At 47.2% G+C, this 27,775-nt stretch overlaps 1 protein-coding gene across 3 annotated transcripts in view; it reads right to left on the reverse strand.

The window, feature by feature from the left end:
- Window positions 1–1,143: 1,143 nt before the first annotated feature.
- Window positions 1,144–27,775, reverse strand: part of znf516 (zinc finger protein 516) — a 36,906-nt gene continuing 10,274 nt past the window's right edge. For 2 of the 3 annotated variants that reach the window (XM_027019567.2, XM_035525352.1), the window contains exons 2-5: window positions 18,301–20,160; window positions 13,247–14,449; window positions 11,054–11,158; window positions 1,144–3,423 (exon numbers count right to left, since the gene is read on the reverse strand). In XM_027019567.2, coding sequence (XP_026875368.2) covers window positions 3,227–3,423; window positions 11,054–11,158; window positions 13,247–14,449; window positions 18,301–19,948 — 3,153 coding nt within the window. In that variant the 5' untranslated portion in view covers window positions 19,949–20,160 and the 3' untranslated portion in view covers window positions 1,144–3,226. Of the gene's footprint in view, window positions 3,424–4,707; window positions 4,772–11,053; window positions 11,159–13,246; window positions 14,450–18,300; window positions 20,161–27,775 lie in introns of all 3 variants that reach the window. The other variant, XM_035525353.1, reaches the window with a different exon arrangement.

Raw genomic sequence — 27,775 nt, forward strand, 5'->3', positions numbered from 1 at the left:
CACGACCTCTCTGTGGCATTTGCAATTCCAGATCGTTTGATTAGCGTCATATTTACATATTTCAGCCACGGTAGCCGTCGGGGTGTCGGGAACACTTGAAGCGCTGTAAATTCCTTTGGCCTTTTTGTCGGCCTGCTGATGAAGGCCTTGCGCGCAGCCCCCTAGCATCCCTTCACTCTCTCCTTCAGATGCAGTGACGATGTCCTTGACTGCTGCTGCGAGTTCCAAAGAACTGCCCCGACCTCTGAACTCCGATGTATATGGGAGGGAGCTATGGGCCGGTGCAGTGGATAAAACTTGCTCCAAATGGGTTGATGGGTGGAGCCACCCTTCAAACCTCAGCCAATTAAAAACAAGGCTTGAATACATGATTGGCTACATGAATCATATGACTTGGTGGAATTGAGCATATTATTTCCTGGAGCATATTAATCAGACAATAAGATTTTAAAATGTATTTAGATTGATCAAAATTCAAATGAAATAAAATTAGATATAGTAAATCCAAGCAGTTTCTGTTTGTTAGTTTGTTTTGTGGGGATATAAAGTGTGATACAGCTACCTACCTAGTCAGCATTACACAGTACATTGATAAGTTTAAAGTTCCAAGGCACACATTTAAATATCTAAGTGCTATGTTTGACCAACCTAGTGGATGCTATATTTGAACATATATAAGATTGTCCTTCACCCATTGAGTTAAACCATTCAGTTCCCAGTCTGGGTTTTATTTTGGTCAAGATGGTGGCATACCCCTTGGAGGCCCCTTAACTAGAACTAGGATATCTAGTGCACCGGGAGAAGCAGTGTAATCCTAACCTATTTGTCACAGCACACAGATGTAGCAGAAGCTATGCATGCACAAGTGGAGCAGATCAATATTCAGTGCAGTCCCACTGCGAAGGCCTTCATTGCTAATATAATTGAACACGTGTGACATAAAATGGTCAAGGATGGAGGAGTCGAATGTATAGTGTCATAATAAGCAGTTGCATGTTTCCAGGAGTACAGTTTGATCTTTCTTGCAAGGTTTTGTAGCAAACATGCATTGGTGGTGCTTGATGCATGTAGACTGACTAGTAATAGTCCAGGCTCTTAGTACAAATTATAGTATAGTATAGTAAAAACCATGCAGATGAAATATCAGAGGTAAACTTTATTTTGGGAGATTTAAAACTTAAACAGTGGACAGTTTATTCGAAACAGAAGTGATCCAAGGATGATAACTGACACTTTTGTGTACTTCACTGAGTTATAATAAATCCAGGAAAAAACCCTCATACCACAACATGTCCATACATTCACCTACAGCTACTCAAAAGCACAAAATTAATGTTACATAAAAGAGAGAAAAAAAAACTAAAAATACATTTTTTAGTCAATCTTTCAACTGGTGCTATTTCCTTCTTTAGACTCTTGCATTCTAGTACTCATCGGTCTTAGTTCATCATACAACCAACGGGGAGGGACGTTTTTGATGCTCAATTTGGGGATGTCTTTGCGATTACTGTGTCCCACTCTACAATAGACTGTGCCTAGACACTGTCATTATAACTTTGGGCAGGTGTGCAGAGGATGTGTATGGGGGAATTCATGTTAATCACAGACCCCTGCCGTGCAGTAGTGTACCCAAGATTCACATTATGGGTGTACATAAAACATTACCTTAAGGACCACTTATATACTGTGGGACCGATAACTATTTCTAACTCTAGTATTCAGCATATTCACTGAAATCAGGAGATTTTAATATTAAGATAAATGTTCATTACTGACTACTGTAAATATAAGGATGTGTTTAAACTTACACAAACGTGTATAACTAAATATGCAAATGCCTAATTATATTATTCAACCTTCATAGAAATATATGGCCATGAATTTCTTTAACCTTTAACCTCTAAAAATATGGCATTCTAAAGCTTTTTAGAGTCATTATAAAACACACTACCTCTCCAACTATAGATCTGGTCTGAGCTATTAAGCTAGTCTCTGTAATGCAATAACTTAAATGTGATTATTGACGGAGAAATCCCAGTTCTGTACATTTATATTCAATATCCTCCAGCAATATTGAGAAAAATCCCACCATGGCTTTATTTTGCCATAAGCTTAGACAGAGGAGAGTCCTGTTGCTGTTGATACTGTGTTTTCTTTTTCCTCTTTTTGGATACAATAATTGGAAACTGCCTAAATTCAAGGGAAAAACAATAAAGCAGCTATGCTAAATCAAAGTCAGAACTGACAACGCAGCATGATGCAGATTTTGTTCATATGGTCATTTCACACCACAACATTTGACATATCTACCTCTTCCTTATGTTCCTTAGATATCTACCTAATAGCTTTCATTTCAGAAACAAATAAACGTATTGGACCAGTCCCGTTAAGTTTAAAACTACTTTTAAATAGTCTCTGGAAAACCAACCGTTCTGAAAAACAGGGCAATACCCTAAATGGACTAAGAAACCTTCACCTACTATTTTTATGTACTTAGATTGTATACACTGTGTACTCCCTGAAATCATGATACACAATGTTGTGACAAATTTTGAATTTAATGCCAAGTCTATGCCAAACCAAATTATTTGCCTGTTCACTCCCAGGCTAGTGGAAAAAATGCAGACTTTGGAACTGTATCTAACTGAAGTCCTGAGGAGTAGAACATGGAACACACGCACGCGCACACACACACACACACACACACACACACACACACACACACACACACACACACACACACACACACACACAATATCTAAGGCTACCAGTTCAATTTATAACATGTCATCCTGGGCATTTGCAAGCAGCATTTCAAGTATAAGATCCACCGATGTACTTGTCCCTGGGTTTAGGACATTTCTTAATGACAGCACTTTCTATGAGTCTTTTTAATCTCAAGTATGAAATGGCTTCAGGTTAAGAGAAAAGGGGACATGTTGTAAACATGTCATTGCTGTTTTATCTGTAAAAGTGGCTAGGTTTGTATTCCTCAGGTGAAAATCTGACATCAGATTCCAAACAAGACTGAAACACAGAAACAAACTAAGAGCTATTGAACAAACCAATGTTATGTACAGTTAAATGTTATACGTTAGGAAAACCTGCTCTCCTTGGTTAATTCTTTAAACTTAAACACCTTCCACATGAAGAGATGACAGAGCGTTCGATGGATATGCGCTCCTAAAACCACGTAACAGAAGTCTCCTCATTCTCCTGACCCTCTTCAGGAGGTGGGGGCTGTGTGCGATGTTCCAGGGCTGGAAGGGAGTGAGGGGTCATCTGAGGGGGCATGCCGGAGATTCCTGTCAGGGTACTGGGCGCTGTCAAAGGTGAGCCGGTGCACTGTCTGGACATGGGTCTTCAGGTTGCCTTTCTGGGTGGCGCTGTAGGAACAGTACTGACACCGGAATGGTCTCTCACCTGGAACAAACACACACAAGGGCAGGCCGAGGTCAGCAACGGGACGAGGCACAGCGAGTAGAAGAGAGACGGTGGCTGGTGAGCAGGTTGTCAAAGTGATACCTTTCCTCTTTCCTCTTTTTTAAAAAAAGAGAGAAAACAGAGGCAGGTTGGGAGTGTGGAGGGGAGGGGCCGTGAGCATGATTGATGGGCTGATGACATGCCATATGGAGACGGTTGACTGTTCCCCCTGAGGGGACTTCAGCCTTTTGTTTTCTGTTTCTGTCAGCTGCTCGTAGAAACACACAAACCCACAGACACAAGTATCACTGCCTGGCTTCCCCTGAGCCATAAAACGTCATACCAACGGCGGATGTCGAAAGTCTGGGCACATGAAGTTTGCAGAAGAGAGGTGAACTTGACAAGCACACACACACCTTGCTCTCCCCTCCACCCGTCTCTTTCGAAGGCTCGGCACAAGTCTAATTGTCCGGGTTCCACTTTCTCTGTTTAATTAGACTGATGCACAGCGTTGTCCTTGCGCAATTGCATAAAAATATCCCCCCACTCCAGCGCAGAACAAATGGGTCTGCCATTCAATTGCTCCATATTATTATTTTTGAAAAATGAATGAATTATCCACTAGGAAATAATTGTCATTCCGAGAGGCTGAAAAAGGGAGCATTATCATAAATCACGTCTCATGAAAAAATGAGACAGACACTATTAATCAAGACTATCTGAGTCTCGGTAGCAGGATGATAAGGTCTGAGCACTCCTCCTGGGGCAGTCGCCCCAGCTCCCCAGGGGAAAATAAAGTGAGATCCCGTCCAAAACACAACCCACTTAATTACATTAAAGGTTATTGTCAGTACATTGCACAGAGGCTAGGATACATATTTAATTTGACCTTTCCTCTCTCCCTGATTTCACCATTCGTCGTATGCAACACATGCAAAGGGAGTAATTCATTAAGTAAGGCACCCTCACTGCAGTGGGGCAGATCTTTGATTGTTAAGGCAGATGCAATCCATTTGTCCTTCCAGTTTTCAGGGAACGCCTGGCACATACAATGGAAGCTGTTTATTTTTAGAAGGTTCTGTGCCAGTGATGGTCATAGTGTCGTGGGTAATGGCTCAAGTGACATCACAGCACATGGCACAGTGGAGAATGTAGAAAAGGGGTAACAATACAAATGAATGAGACCTATTCACAAACACTCCCACCTACCCTCACACACACACACACACACACACACACACACACACACACACCCCAAACAACCAAACGAAAAATGCAACATACTTGTTGGGGGGCTTCTGCAGAGGTTGGACTTCAGTTCCTTTGAGTCCATTGGACTCTAATAACACTGCAGGAATAAGGGGCCCAGTTAAGAACACAAATAAAGTACTAAATGAATAAATAAATAAATAAAACTTAAGTTGAAATTATTTTTCTTGATACTATTACATAAGTATTGCAAGTGCAATTATACATTAAAGAAATGTCTCAAGCCACTGTTCCACATCATTTTACTAATTTCAGAATAAACAACAAAATATACAGACCAATTAAAGTTTTACTTATATAATTAAACAAATAATTGCTCTCAGGCTTCCAGATGTTTCATTCAAGAAAGGCTGCCAGATGGCTAGCCCAAAGGGCTTAAGTATTAACCCAAACATATGTGAAGAATCTGAATTAGACTATAGCAAAACAATGATCAATTGTCCTTTTTAAAAAAAAAAAATCCCTAATGTCACTTGGGTCAACTTCAAGAGTCTTCTTCACTGGAACTGTGGTGTCTATGGCTTTGGTCACAAAGCTGGTAGACAAATTTACTACCAATTTCCCACATCATTTTCTAGTTAAAAAGCTTTTAAAGGCACTTTCTTTCACCTGTGTACGCAGCTAATAGCTAGCCTAACTAAATGGGTTAGCATCCAAGAAGCAAGGCTGCAGGGTGGTATTTCCCACTCCCTGCTCTAAGTTTGTAGAGTGAGCCAATCACTTATGAGCAGAACACATGGACATAATTTTGTTTCTGTTCGTTCACTCCAACAATTCCAGCCTGTATGCTGTACTGTATTTCTCAGCCATGAAACCACTCCCTGTGAGGTAAGTGAAAAACAATGATAATAAAATAAATACGTAAAGAAATATGAATAACAATTGATGAACAATTAAATAATTAAGCCTATATGCCATGTCTGGTACCACATCTGGAATTCCTGCTACCACAGTCTGGTGCCATTACACTGCTACCATAGCTTGGTGCCAGTGACACTAATTGGTGTTTTCCAGCAACAGATTAAGCCTCCTGGTGTCCAACTAAACTAGTGGGCTTGTTCAAACCACTAATAAAGTTTACAGTAGTTTGCATTACCCTACACAGAGTTAAGCATTGCTCCCGAACAGCTTACTATGATTTCTGTGGTAATATTGCAGTCCCAATTCCCTGGTAGAGGGCACCTACATAATTCCCTTGTGTTACATGCCTAGGAGGAGACTATGATCTGGCAGCTAGAGCAGACCCCACATTGCCCACATTGCCTTCCCTTCTTTACACGTGCACTACTGTGCAAGGGGAGCAAAGAAGAGGGAGACAATGCATCTGTCCGATTAAGAAGCTTCAGCCATCCCACCAGCCACCCAGGTGGCCCTTGTTGATTATACTGACAATAAAGCCTCATGCCCTGCCAAGTCCTCCTCTCCAGACAAGACGTGTGGCAAGGAAAGAAAGCACGAGAGTCACGATGTCACAATGGGTTCTCTAGTGAAGGTGAAGGATGATGAAACAACTTGTCAAGCGCTCTGGAAGTATGCCACCTGTTAAACAAGAGCCATTGTCAGAGGAGCAGGCAAGCTCATCTAGACCCCTATAATGTCCACGAGGACAAGGATGGCTTTTAGCAACCTGAATAGAATTGACAATTTGACGTCCTCTACTCCTCCTTTCTTGGGGACCAGTTTAGATGTTGGCGCAGTGTTCCTACAGAACACCAAGAGTTCTCTCTGCAGGTGAGAAATTAGAAGCAGTCACATCAAAGGAAGCTCACTGGATGATTCTATCATGGCTTTGGTTCTTCTCCCAATAGCCCTAGTTGGCCAAGACCTTTCATGCCCTACAAACTGCAATGCAACATCCATGGCTTAAGAAGGTCTTTTGTGTATTAGCAGGCCAACATATTAGTGGTATGCCTCTCGAATACCACTGCTATGTTTATTTTGTAAAGACTTGCAAGCCATCATGCACCTGGCACACCAGAAACACTGATGACAGAGTTTCAGTCCTGCACGTCAGTGTCTGGTTGTTCTGGAAGGCCTTGCTCTAAATGTAGCCAAAGACACTGGGAAGCTCCAGCAACAAAGCCAATCCCATTTTTCTGTCTGTCTTAAGACCCACTCACAAGGCTTCTCTCAAAGTCAGATCGAGACATGTAAGAGGTGTTCTGCCGTTCTGCAGATTCTGTCCACAGTGAGTTTTGGTTGCCTGCTACATTTGAAGAGCCATCCGCCCACGTTCAAGATGTTCAAGGCTGTTCTAGTTTTTCATATGTCAGACACAGAGAAGTAACAGACACTATAGCAGGAAATAACCTTGCTCCTAAGACAGTGAGCACTCAGAGAGATAGGGCAGCTTGAAGAGCTCAAACAGAAACCCCAAACTGGAATCTATTCAAGTTACTTTCTAGTTCTAAAAAAGGATGGGGACTATGACCCTATCTTGCACATGACACTGCTGAATTGTTAACTCCATTCAGTTAGATTAAGATGTTCTCCATCAAGCCAATATTTCAATCTTTGTCAAATGGAGACTGGTTCACAAACATGGACTTTACAGAGGTTCAGACTTGCACATGTTTCACTTCCATATTCCTATCCACATGAACCATAAGAAATTCCCGATGTTTGCCTTCATGACAGAGCTTTTTGAATAGGTATATTTGGCCTGTCTGGGTCTGTGCTCCTTCACAAGGTGTGTCAATGCTGCTTTGAACCCACAAAAGGGCCTCCAAATTCTGAGGTACTTGTAAACTGGTACATATACTCTTGCTCAAATAGAGGCTGTAATCGCTAAAACATCACTGTGGATTACAGGAATAAAAACTAGGCCTCATAACTTGGAGAACAGTCTCATAACTTGGAGAACACCTTCCCAGGCCACATTCTGTACAAACTTCTTCACTATAAGCACAGTTGTTCTCTCAGGTCTTCTTATGCTGGGCTCCTCACTGTTCCTACATCTAACCTTTACACCTTCGCTGACCAAGCATTTTCCAGCATTATCTCCCCTTGTATGTTCATCAATCTACTTCCCTCTCAATATATAAATCCATCCTTAAAACCTACCTTTGTTCCCTAGCCTATGACCTTTCTCAAGGTTACTGTATCCCTGACTTTCCACTGTGCTATCTCCATGTCTATTTCAATAACCTTATCCTGGTATTACTATGTCTGTTGTGTTTCCTGATGCCTCTTGTATTGTATATCTGTGAATGTAAGTGTTTTTGGGTTCTTGAAAAGTGCTACTCTCAAGTATTATTATTATTCAGTTTATTATTTCTCCCTGATTCTTCCCCAATTTTAGTCATAGCCAGCTAATTTTCCTCTGTCACACAACAGCTGCCAACCAGGGATGGCAAGGACTGCCTCATGCATCCTCCAATCACCACTCACTACATCCTTTCAAGATGCAGCCCAAACAACCTCATAGTGGAGATCAACACACTCAGAGGATCACACTATCTGCACCCTTCTGATGCATCAGCTCACAGACACCCATGTCACAGTGTCGCTGTGACTGACAGGGGAGAGAGAGATTATGTCACATCTCCCTCCCTGACAGCAAAGCCAATTTTGCTCTCTCAGGCTCCCCACCACAGATGGCTGTAGCACCATCAAACTCATGATCTCCTGATGAATAGTCAAATGCTTTTCCATGCACCACTTGGAAACCCTTTTTGACCTTGGTGCAACAGCCTCCAAGGTGGTCTGCTCTCAGGTAATTTGCTCCACTAGGAGCTAGTACATTGGCCGTATCTTTCCTAGGGACAGGCCAAGGGTTCTGGAGATGCAGAACCTCTGGGTATGAGATCTACATCAAACTTCAGCAAAGACAGACCTGCTTTTTAAGGCAGGAGACTCACTCTTGTGTCCCCGTTCAGGCATGGTGCATATTCAGGACTAGTCACTTAGAAGAAATATGCCCCACTTTATGATTAATATGAAACACCCTCTACCAAGTAATCTGCCCTCATGTGAAAGTGGTTAGTGAGTCTGTGGGGTACATCCCCTGGCTACCCAAGTCCTAAAAGTAGCTCAGAGACTGTAGCAGAGAAAAAGTCCATATATGAAGATGTGGCATCTTGACATAATTCTAGCTCCCTTCGTACCTACAATATGGATGGACCACAAATAGCTATCACTGAAAGCTGCCTTCTTGCTTACTACAGCTTCAGCAAAATATGTTTAGGAGCCTCATACTTTATCTGTGCATGCTGACTGTTACCATTTTAAACCTAATGCCCTAGATGTTGTGTGTGCACAAACCCAGCCGTTATGCCAGAAACTCTCTCTGCTTGTGATTTTGGTCAGCTCATTGAACTGGACTTCGTTACACGCCCTTTTGTTTCAGAGTAGGATCAAAGACTCTGGGGTTTTTTTTTGCCCAATGCAGACACTAAAGCTTTATGTGGTCTGTATTAATAATTTTCATTTGACGGACCAGCTGTTTGTCATATAAAGAGTGTACATGGACAAGATTGTCCCAGGAGGTGGTTAAGGTCATGAGCGAAGTCTAGAATCATGCGGCTTTCTTGTTCATTCTCCCAGGAGTGTGGCAACCTCACGAGCCTTGCTCGAGGGCTCTGTACTTGCTGACATTTCTTAAGCAGCTTATTCAGTCTGAGCAGCAAAGATGATTTATTATGCTTTTCAATAAAAGTCCCTGAAAGTTGTAACTGACCACGTAGTGCATCCTTACACAACCTGAGCTGGCAGTCATGGGTTATCCTGTGTGACATTTTGGTATATGGTATTTCACTCCTTTGGGCTATCTTTCTGGCAGCCTTTAATGAATGAAACATAATGTGGGATTATTTACTTTTTCTTTGAATGACAAAAAAGAGGTCCTAGACTGCCATCACTTCATATGTAACACCCCACATGTAACATGTGGGATTAATAATGCAAACTGTGTGCTGCACAATGTATTTATAATTTGATATGACACACTGGATCATAGATTTGGGTGGAATCTACTTCAGAAATATATGCACATGGTCAATATTTCAGCTCCGTTTGGCAGCCTTTCATTCACAGAAACAAGGTTATGTCCATAAACACACAATTGTTCAAGAGCTGGCAGTTATCTTAGATCACCTTCAGAAGTAACTGGCATATTCCATTTGGTACCCTTTACATTTTTAACTAGTTTATGACATTAATTTAGGAACATGCTGATCATTTATAAACAGAACTACGACATCTAGCCCCTTTAAGAGTGGTGAGATGGAAGGAAAGCCTCAGTCGCTCATCCAGCATTAGCCTCAGATTAGCATCACCAGTTAGCGCAGTGGCAGCAGACAGTGAGCTGGAACTACCAATTTAGGCTGACATACAGAGTTAGCGCGTATGCTAATGGAGGCCTGGGGCCGCTGCCCCATTTCATTTGGAATCTCACGCTGAAGCAAGCGATCACTGCTGGCGTTGATTAGCGCTCCATGTGTGGAGAGAAGCCTCCTTCGGTATAATGTAGCATTTGGCCTCTGTCACCGGGTATCACGCCGGCTAGCACCAGCGACCTTCTCACGTTCTTCTGAGGAACTTGTGTATTTCTTGTGCTGCCTTCCTGTCTAATGCGGTGAAGAAAAGCTTGTTCATTTGGAAAGTTACTGATTGAACTCGACCTCGTTATTTTTAATTAAAGCTACTTTAGCGCATTCTAAAGACACGCGATTGCAACATGAGCTTGTTGATTATTCTTGTAACGGTTTAGACAATTGTATGTTTATGCAAATGAATACTTCTCTGTGAGTGAAGTAGAGTCAGAGCACAACAGTGACTTTTCTGTGTGGTTTAAACTGATTTTTAACAGAAAGAGCTGCTAACAACAGATGGCACATAAGTCTTTTACACTTGCGTTGTGTATAAGTCTGTGAGGATTTTAAGGCAAGCTGGTTTGAAAATACAAGTGTCCACTAAAGAATGTTCTTGGCGGTTTGACTGGGACGTACTGTGACATACGCTCAGTGAGCATTTGACGGACATCATGTTGGACTAGTGACTGCTGAGCTCATTAGCATGCGCAAAAACATCTCCATAAGTGACATCTGATTAATAATGTATACAATTTTTTCACAGGTCACACACAAATATGTTTGTGGAGGAGAAAAAAAAGGAACAGACTGTCTCATCCAAGGACAGAGGGATCGTTCACAAATGCATACATACACACACACACACCCACACACACAGAGAGGGAGAGGGAGGTGCGAGTGCTTTGAATTTAGTGGCTTGAACTTTGCAATTTAGCCAGAAATAAAAGTTTGTTAGTCTTAAGTGCATGTTTACGATGTTGGCTGTGTTTTTAGTTGTTTTAATCTCACACATGTGCTGTGTGTGTGTGTGTGTGTGTGCGCGCTTTTACCTGTGTGGGATCTCATGTGTGTGCGGTAATGGCTGGGCTGGCTGAAGCTCTTCCCGCACACTGGACAGACATGCTCCCCCTGATGTTGCCCTGAGCTCACCATCCCTACCACACACACACACACACACACACACACAAAACAAATAAACAAAGAGAAAGAGAAACTAAGTTGGAGAGGGAAAACATGTAAAAAAAAATACACGAGAGATAGCAAAAAAGAGAGAGAGGAGAAAGAAGGAGAGGGAGAGAGCGAGAGAGAGAGAAGCAAACATCATTAGTATGTCTAATGTGTCATTATGTGAGCTACCTTCAGGGCCTGGATGAGGAGCTGTCTGGCTGTATCGTGCGAACAGTTCTGACAGGCTGACGTGTACACAGCCCCACACGGCCGCATAAATTACCGCGAATTAAAAACCTCGCCCTGTGATGTGCCCTCATCTACGCTACTATGTCACATGTCAGGTGTGCGTTTCTCTCCCTCTCCCTGCCCTGCCTCCTGCTCTCTCGCTCCCTCTCTCTCCTCCTCCAGTCGAGCAGCTGGATGCTCTTTTCCCGCCTGTCGCTCTGGCTCTGTCAAGCGTCGGCCGCTCGGGCGATTGGCTAGGACACCCGTGCGGCAGGATAAGGGCCCACCGAGCTAACGTGAACAGAAGTGGGGAGCCTTTTCCGCTTCCCCTCAGGGCCCGCAAAAGAGAGTGCCGTCACGCCAGCCGAAACGCTCCCCCCCCCCAAAAAAAACCCGGCTCCTGTCCTTCACCTGCGCCTATGCTCCTACCTGCTCCGACCCCGGCGGCCCCGTGCTGCTGTGGCGATGAGCCATGACTGAGACTGTTGGCGGCAGAGCGGAGGTCTGGGTGCCTCATCGTGAGCGCAAGTCTCTGCGCTATTAGCATGCATGAGCTGTGCTAACAGGGAGAGCAGCGCACAGTGCAGACAAAAGGAAGGCCCGGAGCTGGAAAGGTCACTGGATAGTATGTGACTTAAAGGGCTAAAGGGGGACCTGACGATATCCAGCAGGACACCTGACGATATCCAGCAGGACACCTGACAAAGGCCTCCTCGGCCTCCCCACAGTTCAGCTCTATGGCGGCGGCAGCCAGCACCAGCCTGGCAAATTGTCTTTGAACCGGGGGGAAAGGGGGTGGTTGGTTGGCAAAAAGAAACAGAGATTCAGTAATTCAAAGCAGCTGGTGGCTTAATTTGACTCCTCTTGCTCTTTCGCTCTGTTTTTTTTTTTCTCCCATTCTCTGTGTTACTTTGCATATTTGCGGTGCTGAGGCGCTCGGGACCCATGGAGATTGACTGCCATGGCCTTGGAAGCCTGTTGTTTAAAGCTGCAAATGCCTCTCAGCAATAGCCGTCTTAAGTGTTTTGCACACTTTAAGAGTTTGCATGGAGATGAAGACATTACTCAGTAGTTCCATTAACCTTTCGTATGCGTGTGTGGGCGTGTCTGCGTGTGTTCGCATAGCTGTACGATGTATGTGTGTTGGTGTATTTGTTGTTGGGATGGGTGGTCCTTCAACCTACATCACTTTTTAATTTTAACTGGGAAAAATATGCTTTGTTTTTTCCCCTAACATTTGGAATAACTGAGAAACATTCCTTCAAAATTGCATTCTTCACTTGTCTAAAAATCTAAAATCCATTCTATATTAATTAGCCGCAAAATTGCTGTAAATATTAATCTGTGCACAAATACTAAAATAAACACCTCTAAAACATTAGGCCAACAAACATCCCTTATATTCAATATATTATATTATTTCAAGTTGGGCCAAAATCCATAAATCATCGCATTTTTAAAAATGCACCGACTGAAGAAATCCTAGACGTTCTCTTCAGGAGAAATAGGTGTAATGTAGATCTGGCTCATTTCTGTGGGCTTGAGCTGTAGGAAATGTGTTGCAAAACCAGTTTCACTATGCAAAAACAAGTCAAACAACACTGGGACACCTGTTATTCATCAGCAACACAATTAATTACAGTACATGAAATGTATTTGTGATTCAGTCTTTGGTGCAATGCATTCATTATCTATTATATACACTTACAATCCAGTCAGCATTACCAGTTATCAGGTCTGACATAATCATACAAGCTCTTGAGGTTAAGTAGTAAGTAAGACTCTTATTTTGCCAAACATAATTAACCCCCATGAATTAACCCTCCACATCCTGTACAAGCTCTTACCTGTCTGCTCCATCATGATGTTACTGAAGCCCCAATGCTGGTAGAGAGTGGCCAGGTCATGAGGGCTGCACTTCTTTAAGAAGCTGAATATGTCTGTCAGAGCTTCTGCACCATCCGCCGCCTGCTGCCTCTTGGGTTGGGAGTGGGAGGACGGTTTAGCAAGGCCCAGCCTACTCCAGGGGTCATACCCAACTGAGGCCTGCGTGTCCTGGGCTCGGGGTTGGGCTCTATTGGGAGCCTGCGGAGCCTGGTGGGCTGGGCTTCTGTGGCCCGAGGCGTTGTGCTTGCTGGAGAGCATGGAGCGAAGTCCCTCATGGGGGAAGAGACTACTCTCCCCTGTTCTGCTGCCTGTCTTTGGGCTTCCAGTCTTCTGGGGACTCGCGGCTGGTCCCACTGCGCTCGCCCCCGTGGCGACCCTCCGGCGGGCCTCCGCATCGCTTCTGGGCACCCGGACCTCATCCACCCGGGACCTGCCGGCCTTGTGTTTGGCAGGTCGCGCTGGTGGGCCGTCGTGCTGGCACTTGCCTTGCGCGAGCTCCAAGCTGTCCCTCTGCGGGTCGTCCCTGTGCGGCCCCGTGCGGCTCGGCCCGGGGGAGCTGGTGCGGAAAGCGCGCGCCTGGGGAAGTGACGGACAGTCCTTACCCTCCAGGAACGGCGGCGGTCCCGTGCGCCTCTTGAAGTCGAGGGCCGACTTGGGCCTGCCGAGGCTGTTCCTGGGGGCCCACTTGGGGGCCAGCGCGGCGCTGTCCACTCGGTGCGCCACCCTCTGGTGGATCCACAGCACCTCGGGGTACAGAGTGGCGTGGGCACAGTACGGGCACTGGTGTCGCACCAGCCCGTTCTGACCCGATGCCGGAGCGGCTTCTTTCGGGCCGTCCACCTCCACGGACAGGTTCAGCAGGCCAGCGTCCAATCTGTCTGCGACAGCCCCTCTGTGCCCTTTGCTCTTCCCTTCGGCGGGGCTCTCCGGATGGGTGGGGGAGAAGCTCGGCCAGCGGGTCTGCTGGAGCAGGGCATTCCTCAGGCGGGGGAAGCCAGAATGGCTGGTGGAAGGGGCGTGGCTTTGGCTGGGCGTGTCAGCTAAGGCCTCAGGCCTCTGGTCCCACACGCTGACAGCAGTGTGCTGAACATGTACGTGGGCCGCAATGGCAGACAGCTCCGAGGCGCTGAAGTCACAGTGGTCGCAGGCGTATGGCTTTTTATCTGCCCGCACAAAAAGAGCACAAAGTGAATGTGAGTATTCACAAATGAAAAGAGAATGTTGTCAAAAGCAGGCAGAGCAAGGCACACGTAACACCAAGGTTGAGGGTTCTATTCCCAGGGCACACACATGCTGTCATACTACTAAATATACATTTCACTCTGGATCAGAGCATCTGCAAAATTCAGATAATGTAATTGCAAAAAGAAACATATATGTCACGTGCCCACAAGATCCACTTCAAACAATCATTACTGATTAATTATTGTCTGAAGCTGCTCAGCAAAGTTAATGATTTTGCATAGTAAGCTTCACCAAAGCAATACCTTTATGCGGTCAGGAGTTAAGTGCTGTGTTTGGTCACTAGATGGCAGCACTCCACTGTGGAAAGACTAGCTTCTGGGTTCACACTAATGAGAGGTTATGCCTCCTCTTAAGCAGTCACTGGTTATTGATTATTTAAGCCTTCATTACTGATTATTTATTTATATGGTCTATTAAGGTAATTATTTGTTTACAATGCATAATACAGGCTATGGGCTTTTACTCTCATTTTATAACGTGATTTTCACAGTGAATAAGTGTGTGGATCAAGTTCATTCTCTGACATTTGAAAGGCAAATTTATTGCAAGATGGTAAGTCCAATTTCACATTAAAATAGTAATTTTTGCACAAGCTGTCACACTAATACATTTGCATAAAGCAGTGTATTTTCAGGAAACACAAATCATGCTCATAGTAATAACTATAAAGCCACAGTTTCTGTGTGCGTCACATTCAAGAAACGGCATCAAGCATCCCAGCTGCAGCCTGGTGCCATGTGTGTGAGGTGGAGCTGCATCCTCCCACATGCTCGGCTGAGGGAGCATGTGAACATACGGAAGGCATCGGGGGAGTAGCTGAGCAGCGCCTGGCAACCCAGCCGGGACCCACAGCCTGGACCCCCCGCCCCCTCCCCCACCAACTCATCTGTCAGAGATGTTTGTTTACGTTCAGTTTGTCCGTGAAACAGCAGTAGCTTTCTCTCTCACTCTCTCATTCTCTCTCTTTCATTCTCACTCTCTCATTCTCTCTCTTTCATTCTTGTTCTCTTTCTCTCTCTCTCTCCTCATGCCATCTGGTTTGTATTTGGCAGCACAGACTGGCCGTTGCGCAGCTTCCCAGCCAAGTGTTGGCCTCTCATATTAACTTCTCACAGATTTAATCATCACGGCCTTTCCCGCGCATCAGCCTAGCCGCACCCCTGTACCAACTCACCGCTAAGTCTCCAAAATCTGCTTATGATGGGTACAAATCGAGAGAAGGGAGTCACGGAGCTGGAAGGTCTAATGCATCAACTAGCCAGAAAACAAATATTGCTGCGTGTTTTCGTCTCCTGCAACAGCGAAATGTTCTCACACGCCGAGAGTGAAATGACTTCTCCTTTCCATCCCCTCCTTTTCAAGGCCCCAGGGGCTGTTCCCTTCCAGCCCATGTAGAACTTTAATCGCCGCTGACTGAACTGAATCGCCAGGAATACAGGAACCTGAACACAGCGGTGGCTCAATTAAATACTGGTTCTGTATTTTATACTAAATTATCTTCAAAAAATAAATGCAGGATGCACGGATTTCTCGTGCTTAATTTTAAGTATATATACATAATAGACACTGCCCAGCATGAAGGATTTGTTGTTGGCAAACATTTTCATATGATTCTGGATCAGTTGTTAAAAATTTTAGCACCATATGTTTTTCATGGAATTTTGAATAAATTGATAAATAAATAAATAGTTAATTGTGACTGATCATAATTGTGATTTTAAAAACAACAAACAAACAAACAAACACACAAAAGACATCTCTAATATTCATTTTTGACATTCGTACCACTGGCTGTTTGATGACTAGGGCTGTTTTTGGTCATTACCAAGCAAAAAACAAAAATCCAAGCGAGAGGACTCAGTTCCTGGGCTATAAACTCATACGTGTCACTTTTTTGACAAAACTGCACATATGAACAGAAGCTGAAAAACGGTCAGCATGTCACATTCCATTTTGTGTGCCTTGAACTTTGCTCCACACGGTGCATTACCCAGAATGTACATTCTGCCGAGTTATACGCAACACAGCTAAATAAAATGCCAACGGTATCTGTTTTAGTACGCATGTGCACACGGTGAGGGGTCATACATGATTAACTAGGTCATGCGTGACCGATTAGCTTGAGAATCGCAGTTTTGTGATGGAACAAATGCTTCTGTTATTTGTAGTGTGTGTGTGGTATGTGTGTGTGTGTCTCGTGGCAGGCTCATTGTAGAAAATAACTCTGTCCCACACACTACAACAGTGAATGAGGCTTCTGTAGCGCCAGGACACCGACCCTGTACCTCATGCCTGTACAGAAGATTTACAATGAATTTGGTGTCCACCTGTGACAGGAATGATTCCTTTGCATGCTTTTTCCTTGGCTGAACTGAGAGAAATTCAGTTTCGCATGATTCTGTCCTTGAAGGCTGCATGCATTTCACAAAAGGTCTGCATAAAAAAGGAAAGAGCAGGAATAAAAGGACACAAAAATCTTCAGGGGTTGAGACAGGAAGTCCTGAAATAGCAGCATGCAAATAGGGCCTGCCAGCCTGCAGTCAAACAAGCAGAAAATCAGACAAATCAGGAGCTGCTAATGCCCTGCAATCACCGCTAACCGGCCAACCAGCTGCGAGGGTTTAGCACAGGTCCCGGTCTGTCAGCCCGGCATTATGAGCAGAACCGGCTGCAGCTGTTTCACTTGGCGTTGGTGCGTAAAGAGAAGTGAGAGGCAGAGCTGGGTCAGCGAACAACCCCATCACGCCAGGACAAGGTAAAAAGGAAAATGACACAGGCTTGCTAGAAAAGGACCCGAATCTTTACGTTAGTTCTGGACGGCGCCGAAGTGTGGCGTTGAGCCGCATGTCTGCTGGTCCTGGGCTGAAGCTCCCCTTTTCCCCTCAATGGCCTCGCTGAACAGGACGCAGCGGTACATGGCTGAGGCTGTCGAGTCCGAGAGAATGCCCTTTGCCACGACGCAGGCCAACGTTCCACACGCACAAACATGCACCACATGCACAAACAGCGAGCCCCTCGTAGACCTGACTGCTCTTCAGGCTTTTCCCACAAGAGGTCTCCCTGCTCCACCATTCAGGAGCACGGATTACACAGTCAGTGAATGCGGCCCAAATTTCCAAACGCTTGCACACATAAGAGCTTTGGCATAACTGTACTCAGTGTCTGAATGACTATTAAGGTCCTTCATCCTCATTAACCAAATGGAGACCGAATGGAGAAGTCCATTCACTGATACCATGACTGCTTTGTTTCACAGAGGGAACTCTCTACTGCCCGTAGGGAATCTTGGCGTACTTCTAAACTGTACTGCCTGTAGATATGGGACTGCTAATCCTCCTCCATATTAGCCATCAGTAATCCCTCACTTTAGTGTCATCTCCGGTCGACCAGGGCGTAATATAGTGGAGTACATATCCTCTCTGTTGTTTGCACTCCTCTTGTAATCCCTCTAGTGTACAGATTTCACTCCTGCCTTTTCCATAATTCAGCCAATTCTCCCTGCCTCAGACTGCTTGCGAAACAATTCTCATACAGGGAAAAAAAAGACATGTGTAAACAGATCTGAAGTGCAGCAAAACACCCTCTTTACATGAAATAATTAAAGCTCTTTGAACTGACCATGAAATGGCATGATGTCGGGGCCTTTTGTGCCCATTGGCATTGTATAGGCTTTGTATGTACTGTAGAACATTCCAGGGCGTTTCCGTTACATTTCAAGTGATCCGACACAGCCTAAAGATTTTCGGGATAAAACGGGGAATTCCCTTACCTGTACCGTCCTGGTGACTTTGGTCGTTGAGGTGGTTTGAGGTGGTTGTTGAGTCCGCAGGTTTAGGAAGACCGGACTGTTTTTTACTGAAGAGATCTTGCAGCGAGACCCCGTTGATGCAGTTACTCATACCACCATGTCTTATGAGCATGTGTATCACCATCTGTTGCTGCGTTCGGAAGCCTTTCCCACACTCCAAGCATTCCGAGGTCTTGCTCTGGGAGTTCTTCCGGCCATGGCGGGGAGAGGGGCGGTATCCAGAGTCACCGCTGCTTTCCGCAGCGCTTCCGTCCATGGTCGGCACCTGCCCGCCGCCACGTGGGTGTTCGGGGAAGGCGGCCGCGCTGCCCAGGGTGGCCGCGCCCCGCTTCTTCTTGCTGGGGATTCCCGGCGAGGCGTCGAGCTGCTTCTTCCGCTTGTCTTGCCTGAGCAGCACATACTCGCCCTTCTCCCTGTCGTAGGCCACGTCGGCATCGGCCAGCCGCTCATCCCAGCCCAGGCCTTTCTCGGAGACCTCCACCACCCTGCCCCTGGTGGCCAGCTGCCAGGCCTGGTAGCTGCTCACTGGATCCAGCTCTGGGATCCGCTTGCCGAGATCCCCCGCCGAAACCTTCTCCGCGTCCCCCGCCGCCTTTAGGCTCAGCCGTTCGAGGAACCGCCTCTTGGTGAGCGGGGAGGAGGAGTCGTGGGCGTCGCCGGCCGCTTGCCCCACCCCCTGCCCCGCCCTCTTGTGTACCCGCTCATGCAGCCGCAGACTCTTGCGGCTGTGGAAGAAGTTGCCGCACTTGCCGCACAGCTCGTACAGGCACGCGGCGCGGGCCAGCGCCCCCTCGTCCTGTGGCACCTCGTTGACGGTGGCCGTCTGCTCCGAGTCGCTCTTGGGCCGCGCCCTGCCCGCGTGCGTCTTCATGTGGCTGCGCAGGAACCAGGGCTCCCGGAAACGCCGGCCGCAGATGCGGCAGCCGTGGTGCGGAGCACCCTGGTGCTTCTTCTCATGCGCTCTCAGGGACCACGCCGGAGCACCGAACTCGCCTCCCTCCTCCTCGGCCTCCTCCGCCCCAGTGCCATCCTCCGCATCCTCCCCGGTGGGCAGCGCCCTCTCGGGCCGGGCCGGCGGCTGCTCCTCCGCCGCGGCGTCGTGGAGCTCCTGCATGTGCTGCTCCAGCTCCGCCTGACTCCGCAGTCGCTTCCGGCACAGCGAGCACTGCCTGCCCCCCTCGCCGGCCGGCCTCTCCTTCTTAACCGCTTTCTTCCTGGCCTTGGCTGCCTCCTCGCCGTCCACCACCCTGTTGCAGGCGGAGGTGCTCTCCGTCGGGCTGGAGCACTGCTCCTCGGGCACGCCCCCTTCCTTGTCGACGCCCTCGTCCTCGGCCGAGGCGACCTCGCTCGGACTTACGCCGTCGAGCTTGTGGCTGCGGATGTGGGCCTTCAGGCTTCCCTTCTGCGCCGCCCGGTGCTGGCAGTACGGGCACTTGTAGGGCTTCTCGCCAGTGTGCTTCCTCATGTGCTGCGACAGCGAGCTGAGGAAAGGGAACGTGCGGCCGCATAGCTCGCAGTTGTGGCCCTGGGCCTTCTCCTCGTCCACGTCACCGCGGGCAACCTGGGAGGGAGAGCTGTCCACTGGGATTTCCTGCCTCTCCACCTCCATGGTAACGCTGCAGTGCTATCTGTTGACCAACTGGTTATATCCTAGAGAATATGCGTCCGCTGTAGTCATACGTCCCGGCTGGCAGGTGTCGTCACCGGGAGCGCTGCTGCCGACTGCAATCCGACTTTGGTGGGCTTTTCCGCTTGACTGTGGCCGGGACACCTTCCGCTACCAATCATTGCCCCACCAGGAGACCCTCCTCATTGTCTGACCTGCAGAGAAGCGAAAGAAAGGAAAGAGCGTTTTTAAAGAGAGGGCCAAGCCCAGCAACTAAATATAAGTTTGCAAGAACTGATAAGTAAGCACTTCTATTAAAAGCACACAAGAACGGCGTGGATCCATCGTCTCCATTTCAACACTAGCGAGTCCCTGCACTCATAACGGCTATACCGACGCGTTCCCTGAATGACAAGAACCCCTGCGCAATCCCGGCCGGGCCTACGCCTGCTCAGAGCCCACGCCCGCCCATAAGGCCGCCCCGCCTGCGCGTGTTCCCTTTGTACGCCGACCCGGGCTTTCTTGTGCGGCAGCGAGGATGTGCGCGTGACCTTGGCGCACGCGGGCACATCCACGTGCGTCGCCGGTGTCTTGTTTATTTTTTTCTTTCCCCTAAACACTTTTAAGATAGGATCAGGGCAGTTTGACTGCACACGGGGTGCTAAGCATACCGCCCCACCACAGAAAGAAAGAGAGAGCGAGAGAGTGAGAGAACGAGAGAGAGAGAAATATCATTACAATGTCAAGGGTGTAATTATGGGAGCTTCCTTTAGGGACTGGACAAGGTGCTGTTTGCATTCAAAGCATGAAGCATGAAGCTTTCATGAAGCAGGCAGCTCTGAGCGTTGGCACACAGGGAGTCCGATAGGAAAACACACTTTTCCGGAGTATATCAGACGGGGTGATTTAAGCCACCTGTCCATGCCCAAGTGAGCACCTTGTAAGATTTGTTTACAGTCACACTGAAGATGACTGCAGCCCAGTCCTCAGACGAGGACGCGCCGCCCCCAGCCTGGAGTCCGGATTTCCTGCCATTCTGTTTTGCTTTCCATCGGTTCTGAACGTACTGAAGCTTTCTCATTTTCTAGGGAAAGTGTCCTAGATTGTAAACCAATACAGCAAGACCAACAGACAGAATACTGTCTCATATTACCAGTTATGATTAGGAGTATGGTGCAGGAATGATTACTCGTGTGCGGAACTCTACACGAACGGGCATGTGTGTGTGTGTGTGTGTGTGGGTGTGTGTTTAAGGTCCTGGTCTTAAGGACGGTGGTGTCAGTCTCGTACTGCTTCAGCCCCTTTCTCCAGTCAGAGTGAGCAATGGCTGCTCACTGACCGACATCAAGAGAGTGTGTGCGTGTACACGTGTGTACGTGCAGGCGTGTGTGTGTGTGTGTGTGTGTGTGCGTGTGTACGCGCGTGCGTGTGTGTCGATGTGCATTTGTGTGTGTGTGAATGTGCATGGGCATGTGTGTGTGTGTGTGTCTGTGTCTGTGTGTGTATGTATGTCCATGCGCATGGGTGTGTATATGACTGTGCATGTGTGTGTGTGTGTGTGTGTGTATGTGTGCGTGCGTGCACGCGTGCTGGAGCGTTAAGAGCTGAATTCACTCTGGACAGGAGAGAAGCTTGCTGGGGCAAACCCTCAGGGCCGACCCCCTCTCGTTCCCAACAATCAATAACCCATTATAAAACAACTGCATGTCCCCCCCCACACACTCACGCACAGTCATTGCTCAGTCATTGCTAGGTGGACTGTCACGGGCTGTGTGTGAATACTTTCTACAGTGCAGCTGTCTAATAATGGAAACTGATCATTTTATTCATAGTGCATGTTGGTTTTTTACAGACAAAGCAATGAGTTCAGTCACAACGCTATTGGGGCGTTTGGAAGGTGTGTACAAAAGGCAAATGCACAGAGCACGCACAGAGTCAGGCAGACAGACAAACAGACCGACACAGACACACACACACACACACACACATACATGAGCACACACACTCACACACGCACACACACACACACACATACATGAGTACACACACTCACACACGCACACACACACACACACACACACACACACACACACACACACACTCACACACACACACACACACACACACACACACACACACACTCACACACTCACACACACACTCACACACACACCACACTCCACTACAGCAGTGGGGTTATTATTGAAATGTGCTTGTTCTCAGAGGGCTTACCTCAGCTCTGTTGACCTACTTATCCCCAGACAGTTGAACTCATCTTGGGGCTCTATCATGGGTATGAGTGTGTGTGTGTGTGTGTGTGTGTGTGTGTGTGTGTGTGTGTGTGTGTGTGTGTGTGTGCGCGTGTGTGTTCATGTATGTGTATGTGTGCTCGTGTGTGCATGTGTGTGTGTTTGTGTGTGTGTGTGCTCATGTATGTGTGTGTGTGCTCGTGTGTGCGTGTGTGTGTGTGTGCTCATGTATGTGTGTGTGTGTGTGCGTGTGTGTGTGCGTGTGTGCTCATGTATGTGTGTGTGTGTGTGTGTGCTCATGTATGTGTATGTGTGCTCGTGTGTGCGTGTGTGTGTGTGTGTGTGCTCATGTATGTGTGTGTGTGTGTGCGTGTGTGTGTGCTCATGTATGTGTGTGTGTGTGTGTGTGTGTGTGTGTGTGTGTGTGTGTGTGTGTGTGTGCGTGTGTGCTCATGTATGTGTATGTGTGCTCGTGTGTGCGTGTGTGTGTGTGCTCATGTATGTGTGTGTGTGTGTGTGTGTGTCTGTGCTCATATGTGTGTGCACTCGTCCTCCACCAAATGCTCTGTTTACCCAGACGCTCAGGGAGAGTTAGCCGACTACAAAAGTGACGGCCCAGGACATGCCAGACAACAGGAAAGCAAATTAGTGCAGCCACTCTGGAGATACTGGAGGATTTCTGCGCTGATGCAGGGTAGCATCTGAGCAGATTTATCGCTTTGTTTTCATAAAATCCAAATCAACAAGAAATCCTGTGTTGCATCAGCAAAATTACAGTCGCTGCAACTTGCACATTAGTTCTTAGCACGGCGACAAGCACTGCAAACAACCTTGCTCCTGCTGAAATGTGCAGTACGTCTGAACCGCATGTTCTGTCAGCGGACCTGCAGCTACTCCGAGGGCTCTGATTTGCTGTCTTAGCCCTTCTGGACTGTGGCTTTAAGGAGCTTGTGCACTCCAGTGATCAGCACTAAGCCTATTGCAGTCCTGCTTCTAATTAACATCCTGTGATGTTTCATTCTCTGTCGATCGGCTCTCACTACAAGGACGTGCTCTGCACCGGTGAACGTGTAAAACCTTCTCCGGGGAACGTGCCCTTCCCGTGTACACCCCCTTTGCATTTCTGAAGCCGTTCGGAGGGGCTCAACCCCCCACCCCCACCAGGGCCGGCGATGGCATTGTGCGAGGCGCGCCAAAGCTGTCACTATGGTTCATGTCCCTGCCTCTTCCCAAAAGCGAGGCAGGTGGGGGAGTGGGTGTGGGGGTATTGTCGGGGACCGGAGCCAGGAGCTCGTCTTTGCGGGGGGGGGGGGGAGACAAAGCCAGCGTCCACCCCCACCCCCACCCACGTCTCCCCACGCCATCCCCCCACCCCACTTCTCTACAAGGCCCTAGTCGGGTACCCTGCAGCCCCTGGTCGGTGGAGATCTAGATGGGGCCCCGGTACCCTGGAGCTGGGTCGCCCTGGACAACAGCAGGTGGTCTGGGTCCACGCTGTCGGGTCAGATTATAGCCGTGGCGCGCTGGCATCGCTGCAGAGCTTCCCGGGAAGGAGGCCGGGACATGGAGGGCACCGCGACAGCCGCGCTCCTGCTTCGGAATGGCCAGCAAGAAGGAAAGAATTTCAGCATGAGTTTAAAACTGATGCAATCAGGAGATAACAGAGAGAAGGGATGAGACACAGCCCTTCCCATTCATCCAGCACGCGAAGCTCAGCGCTGAAGGGGTCCTTTGTTCCGCGCTGTTTGTTCATTCCACACAGAACATACAAAACTGAGCTTTGAACCTTCATGCATTCCACACGTGCCGGAATGAAACATTCACATCGCAAAATTATTTGAGGAGACTTCAAAGGAACTGGGTTTTTTTGTTTGTTGTTTGCTTAGTTTGATTTTAGTTATTTGAGACAGCAATAATAATACTAGCTTACTCTCAATTAACTTTTAGGGAGACCCTGCAACTGAGGCGGGACATCCCCATCACTGTCACCCTTCAACTGAGGCGGGACATCACCATCACTGTCACCTTGCAACAGAGGGGGTCATCACTGTCACCGTCACCCTGCAGCAGAGTGGGGACATCACCATCACATCTGCATCCAGATGGGGAGCATTATGCGATCCGCAAATGACAAAAACTATGGCCAAAAATGTACCGAATCAGGTTTACCAGTTTATGAGCCAAGGGCAGTGGTGTCAGGAACAGCACTCGTGATCCGAGCGATCGGACAGCATGTGAGCAGTCATGTGGAGGGCGTACAGTTCACAGCACACCACCATTACAGGACAACCCAGTCTGTTTACAAGTCACACGACCGCACCTACAGTTTTAATACTGATAAATCACTCGTTCACACCGTCCATCTGAGTTTAAAACTCAGAGTTGAAACATTAAAAAAAAAAAACAACACATCTCACAGTGTGCTCCCATGTTTTATTAGGCAATGTCACAACACTATAGTTAGCTCAGTGAGAATCTGAATAAAACCATGGCTCCGGTTACAAGAGTCGCACTTGCACAGAATCAAGCACATTTATTTTTACGTTCGTTTGGTTTGGGTTGTTATTTTGTTTTGTGCGCTCAACAGTTCACAGAAAACCGTGAGAAGAGATGGATGAGCCTTTTGTCCTGCCGCAACATTTGATGTGCCCTCATGTGAGCTCAACTGCGGTGTGGAAACCACGAGCACTACTGCCCCACATGGAATCTTATTTATTTACTTATGTATTTACTTATTATGCCTGGATGCCCAAAAAGGATGTAATATATCTCGGCTGAGTACTTTATAGCCAAAAATACGAACTCATGTCATTTTAAGATGAAATCTGAATGGATTACTGTTATTGCACCCTACAGCTAAGTACCTCAGACATGTTTTTATTTAAGTACAGAATACTGTAACGTCACATCAGTAAGACTAGGACGTCGGCTCCTTTCGCACACTCATGTCCTTGGTGACTGTTTGGGGTATGATGGGATGTTTGTGATTATAACGGTTTCCACGGTAGCTGTTACTTAGGGAAGCATGCACCCTCCCCACTGGTCTTAGCTCTGCACTTCATCTGATACATCTGCAGCAGCAACTCCCCGCTCTCTCGCGCTCTTTCTCTCTCTCTCACTCACTCTCTCTCTCTTTGTTTCGCTCAGCAAATCAGTTTCAGCTGTCCTGACTGGACCTGCATTTCTGATGCACCCTATACATCTGCTGAGCAAGTCATTAAATCATAATTAAATGATAAAACTTTAATCACATGCCATATGCTTGACGAAAATCATTTACAAAGAAAATAAGCTGCACAGAACTGAGATCTCTGAGCCTAGATTATTTTTAACAACCCAACAGTAACACACTAACAAATATAGCACACACACACAAACACACAGTCACGCACGCACGCACGCAACCGCACAGGGATTATCGGTTGAGAGAAGGAAATAACGACACACGCAGGGCCATATCTGTGACATGCAGCCCTGAGCAATTCTCTCCATTCTCTCTCTCTCTCCGCCTCTTTTCTCCCGCTGATGAATAGCCGCAGCCAGTCAGCTGTCCACACGTTTATTCAACCTGACGGCCAGACCAACTCAGCACAAACGCCCCATGCTCTGGATGCTGCTCCTCTGCTCCAAGCCAGTGTGTGTGTGTGTGTGTGTGTGTGTGTGTGTGTGTGTGTGTGTGTGTGTGTGTGTGTGTACACGTGTGCATGTGAGTGAGTGTGTATATGTGAGGGTCTTTGTGGATCATGTCATTGTGCATAAGTGAGAAAGAACAAGATAAATAGAAGAGAAGCCAACTGTGTGTGTGTGTGTGTGTGTGTGTGTGTGTGTGTGTGTGTGTGGGTGGGTGGGTGCTACCACCGAGTCACACATATGTTCCCTCTCACAGACACACTCTCACACACACACACACACACATATATAACACAAAAAACATAAAAAAAGAACGAACAATGCCAACTCATGAACTACAGTTGCATTACCTAACAGTAGGACCGGATGGAGGTCCAACCAACACTCCATTCCCTGCTTCAATGCTGTGGCCTTCAAATAAAGGACGATTAACCCAAAGGTGATGGAAAGTAATGATGTGAGCCAGTGTGGCCCCGGAGGCCCTGGAAGCTCCTCCCCCCGCCTGTCACGCAGGAAGAGATCTGCTCATCATCTGATAATACCAGCCCTCTCAGTGACTTGCCCTCCATCACAGATTCCCAAAGCGAGCAAACCTCTCCAGGCTTTCCCGGGTCTGAGATGCTTGTTTCAGGTGCCCGTAGGGGATGAAGGCCCGATCTACGCCCGGGGGTGCCTTACAGAAGCTCCTTCATGAGTGAGACCTGAGCAGAGTGTGCCCTGCACAGAGCCTGTGTGTGAGTGCAGGACCCTGGGCTCTCTCGCTTTGGATTAGGCAGGAGGACGTGCAAGACCGCGCCTCCTGCCTCCGTTCTACAGCACTGCAACCACTCCCCAGTGCTGTTACGCAAGCAATAAGAAGGGATTATTCCCTTCACCAGCCTGCGTACGTGCTGTCTGATGCATGTGATCTGGAAACACAGCCCACATGTGTGACTATAACAGCACCAGCTGACATCAAACAGATCACTAAGAATTTTTTTTTTTTTTTTTTTCCCATGACCAGGTCCTTCTAGGTCATTTCACTTCTGACAGCTATTCCTGTTCCAGTTGGTATTCCAAGATCCATAAAGTGCCTTATCCCTGGCCAATAGCCTAGTAGGTCAGCCCAGTGGCCATCGTGCCTACTGCCTGGGAGTTCACACCCTGCTATCCTCGCAGTTGCCTTCGACTACACTCGCAGTGCTGCGGAAAGACCAAGCCTGCAGCTGAATGAAAGCTCTAAGCATTGTGATTTAAGTGTGAAGGCGGAAACAGGCGGGAGAGAGTGGGACAGAGCGGGTCAGAGTGGGAATTACGCGTCTGCTGGGCAGGAGGAAAGCCAGCCATCAATCTTATGTAACACTGAGTCTCTCCTCTGCTGATGACAGCATGAGGTCATGCTGTAACACCGGCATGCCCTGTTATAAGCACATGTCTTAAGTGCACATGTATACATGTGCCGTACAGTCTGGATACACTACCAAGAACTGAAAACGCCAGTACTGTTCAGCACAGCGCAAGAGAAACTGGCCTCGAGAAGCTTTAATAAGCTCCTCTGCAACTGAAACAAACAGCTGGAAAATATTTTCCCACAGGAGTACTTCTTCAGTGTTCCTGTTTTAACTGTGGACACCGGAACACAATCAGCATCTGGTACTAATATCGGATTTTAGTGGTTTCAGACGCCAGTACAAAGTTAGAAGGATAAGAGATAAGACTTACCAATATGGCATCAAAACGAGTTTCTAAAAATGAAGTGAATGGTGTATAAATGGAGAATTCAAAAATATTTCAAATTCAACTGAGGATTTTTCTCCAGCTATGAAAAATATGACCTCAGTTTTAAGTAATCATTACGAAATAAAAGAGACACATCTCTTTTACAAACGTAACCTAGTCTGATCCTGATTGTTGAAATATATATTCACTGTATGCACCTGTTCGCCCATCTGGAGCGCCGCGTCTGACACAT

Source organism: Electrophorus electricus, chromosome 4 (genome assembly GCF_013358815.1).
Source record: "Electrophorus electricus isolate fEleEle1 chromosome 4, fEleEle1.pri, whole genome shotgun sequence".
Lineage (NCBI taxonomy): Eukaryota > Metazoa > Chordata > Actinopteri > Gymnotiformes > Gymnotidae > Electrophorus > Electrophorus electricus.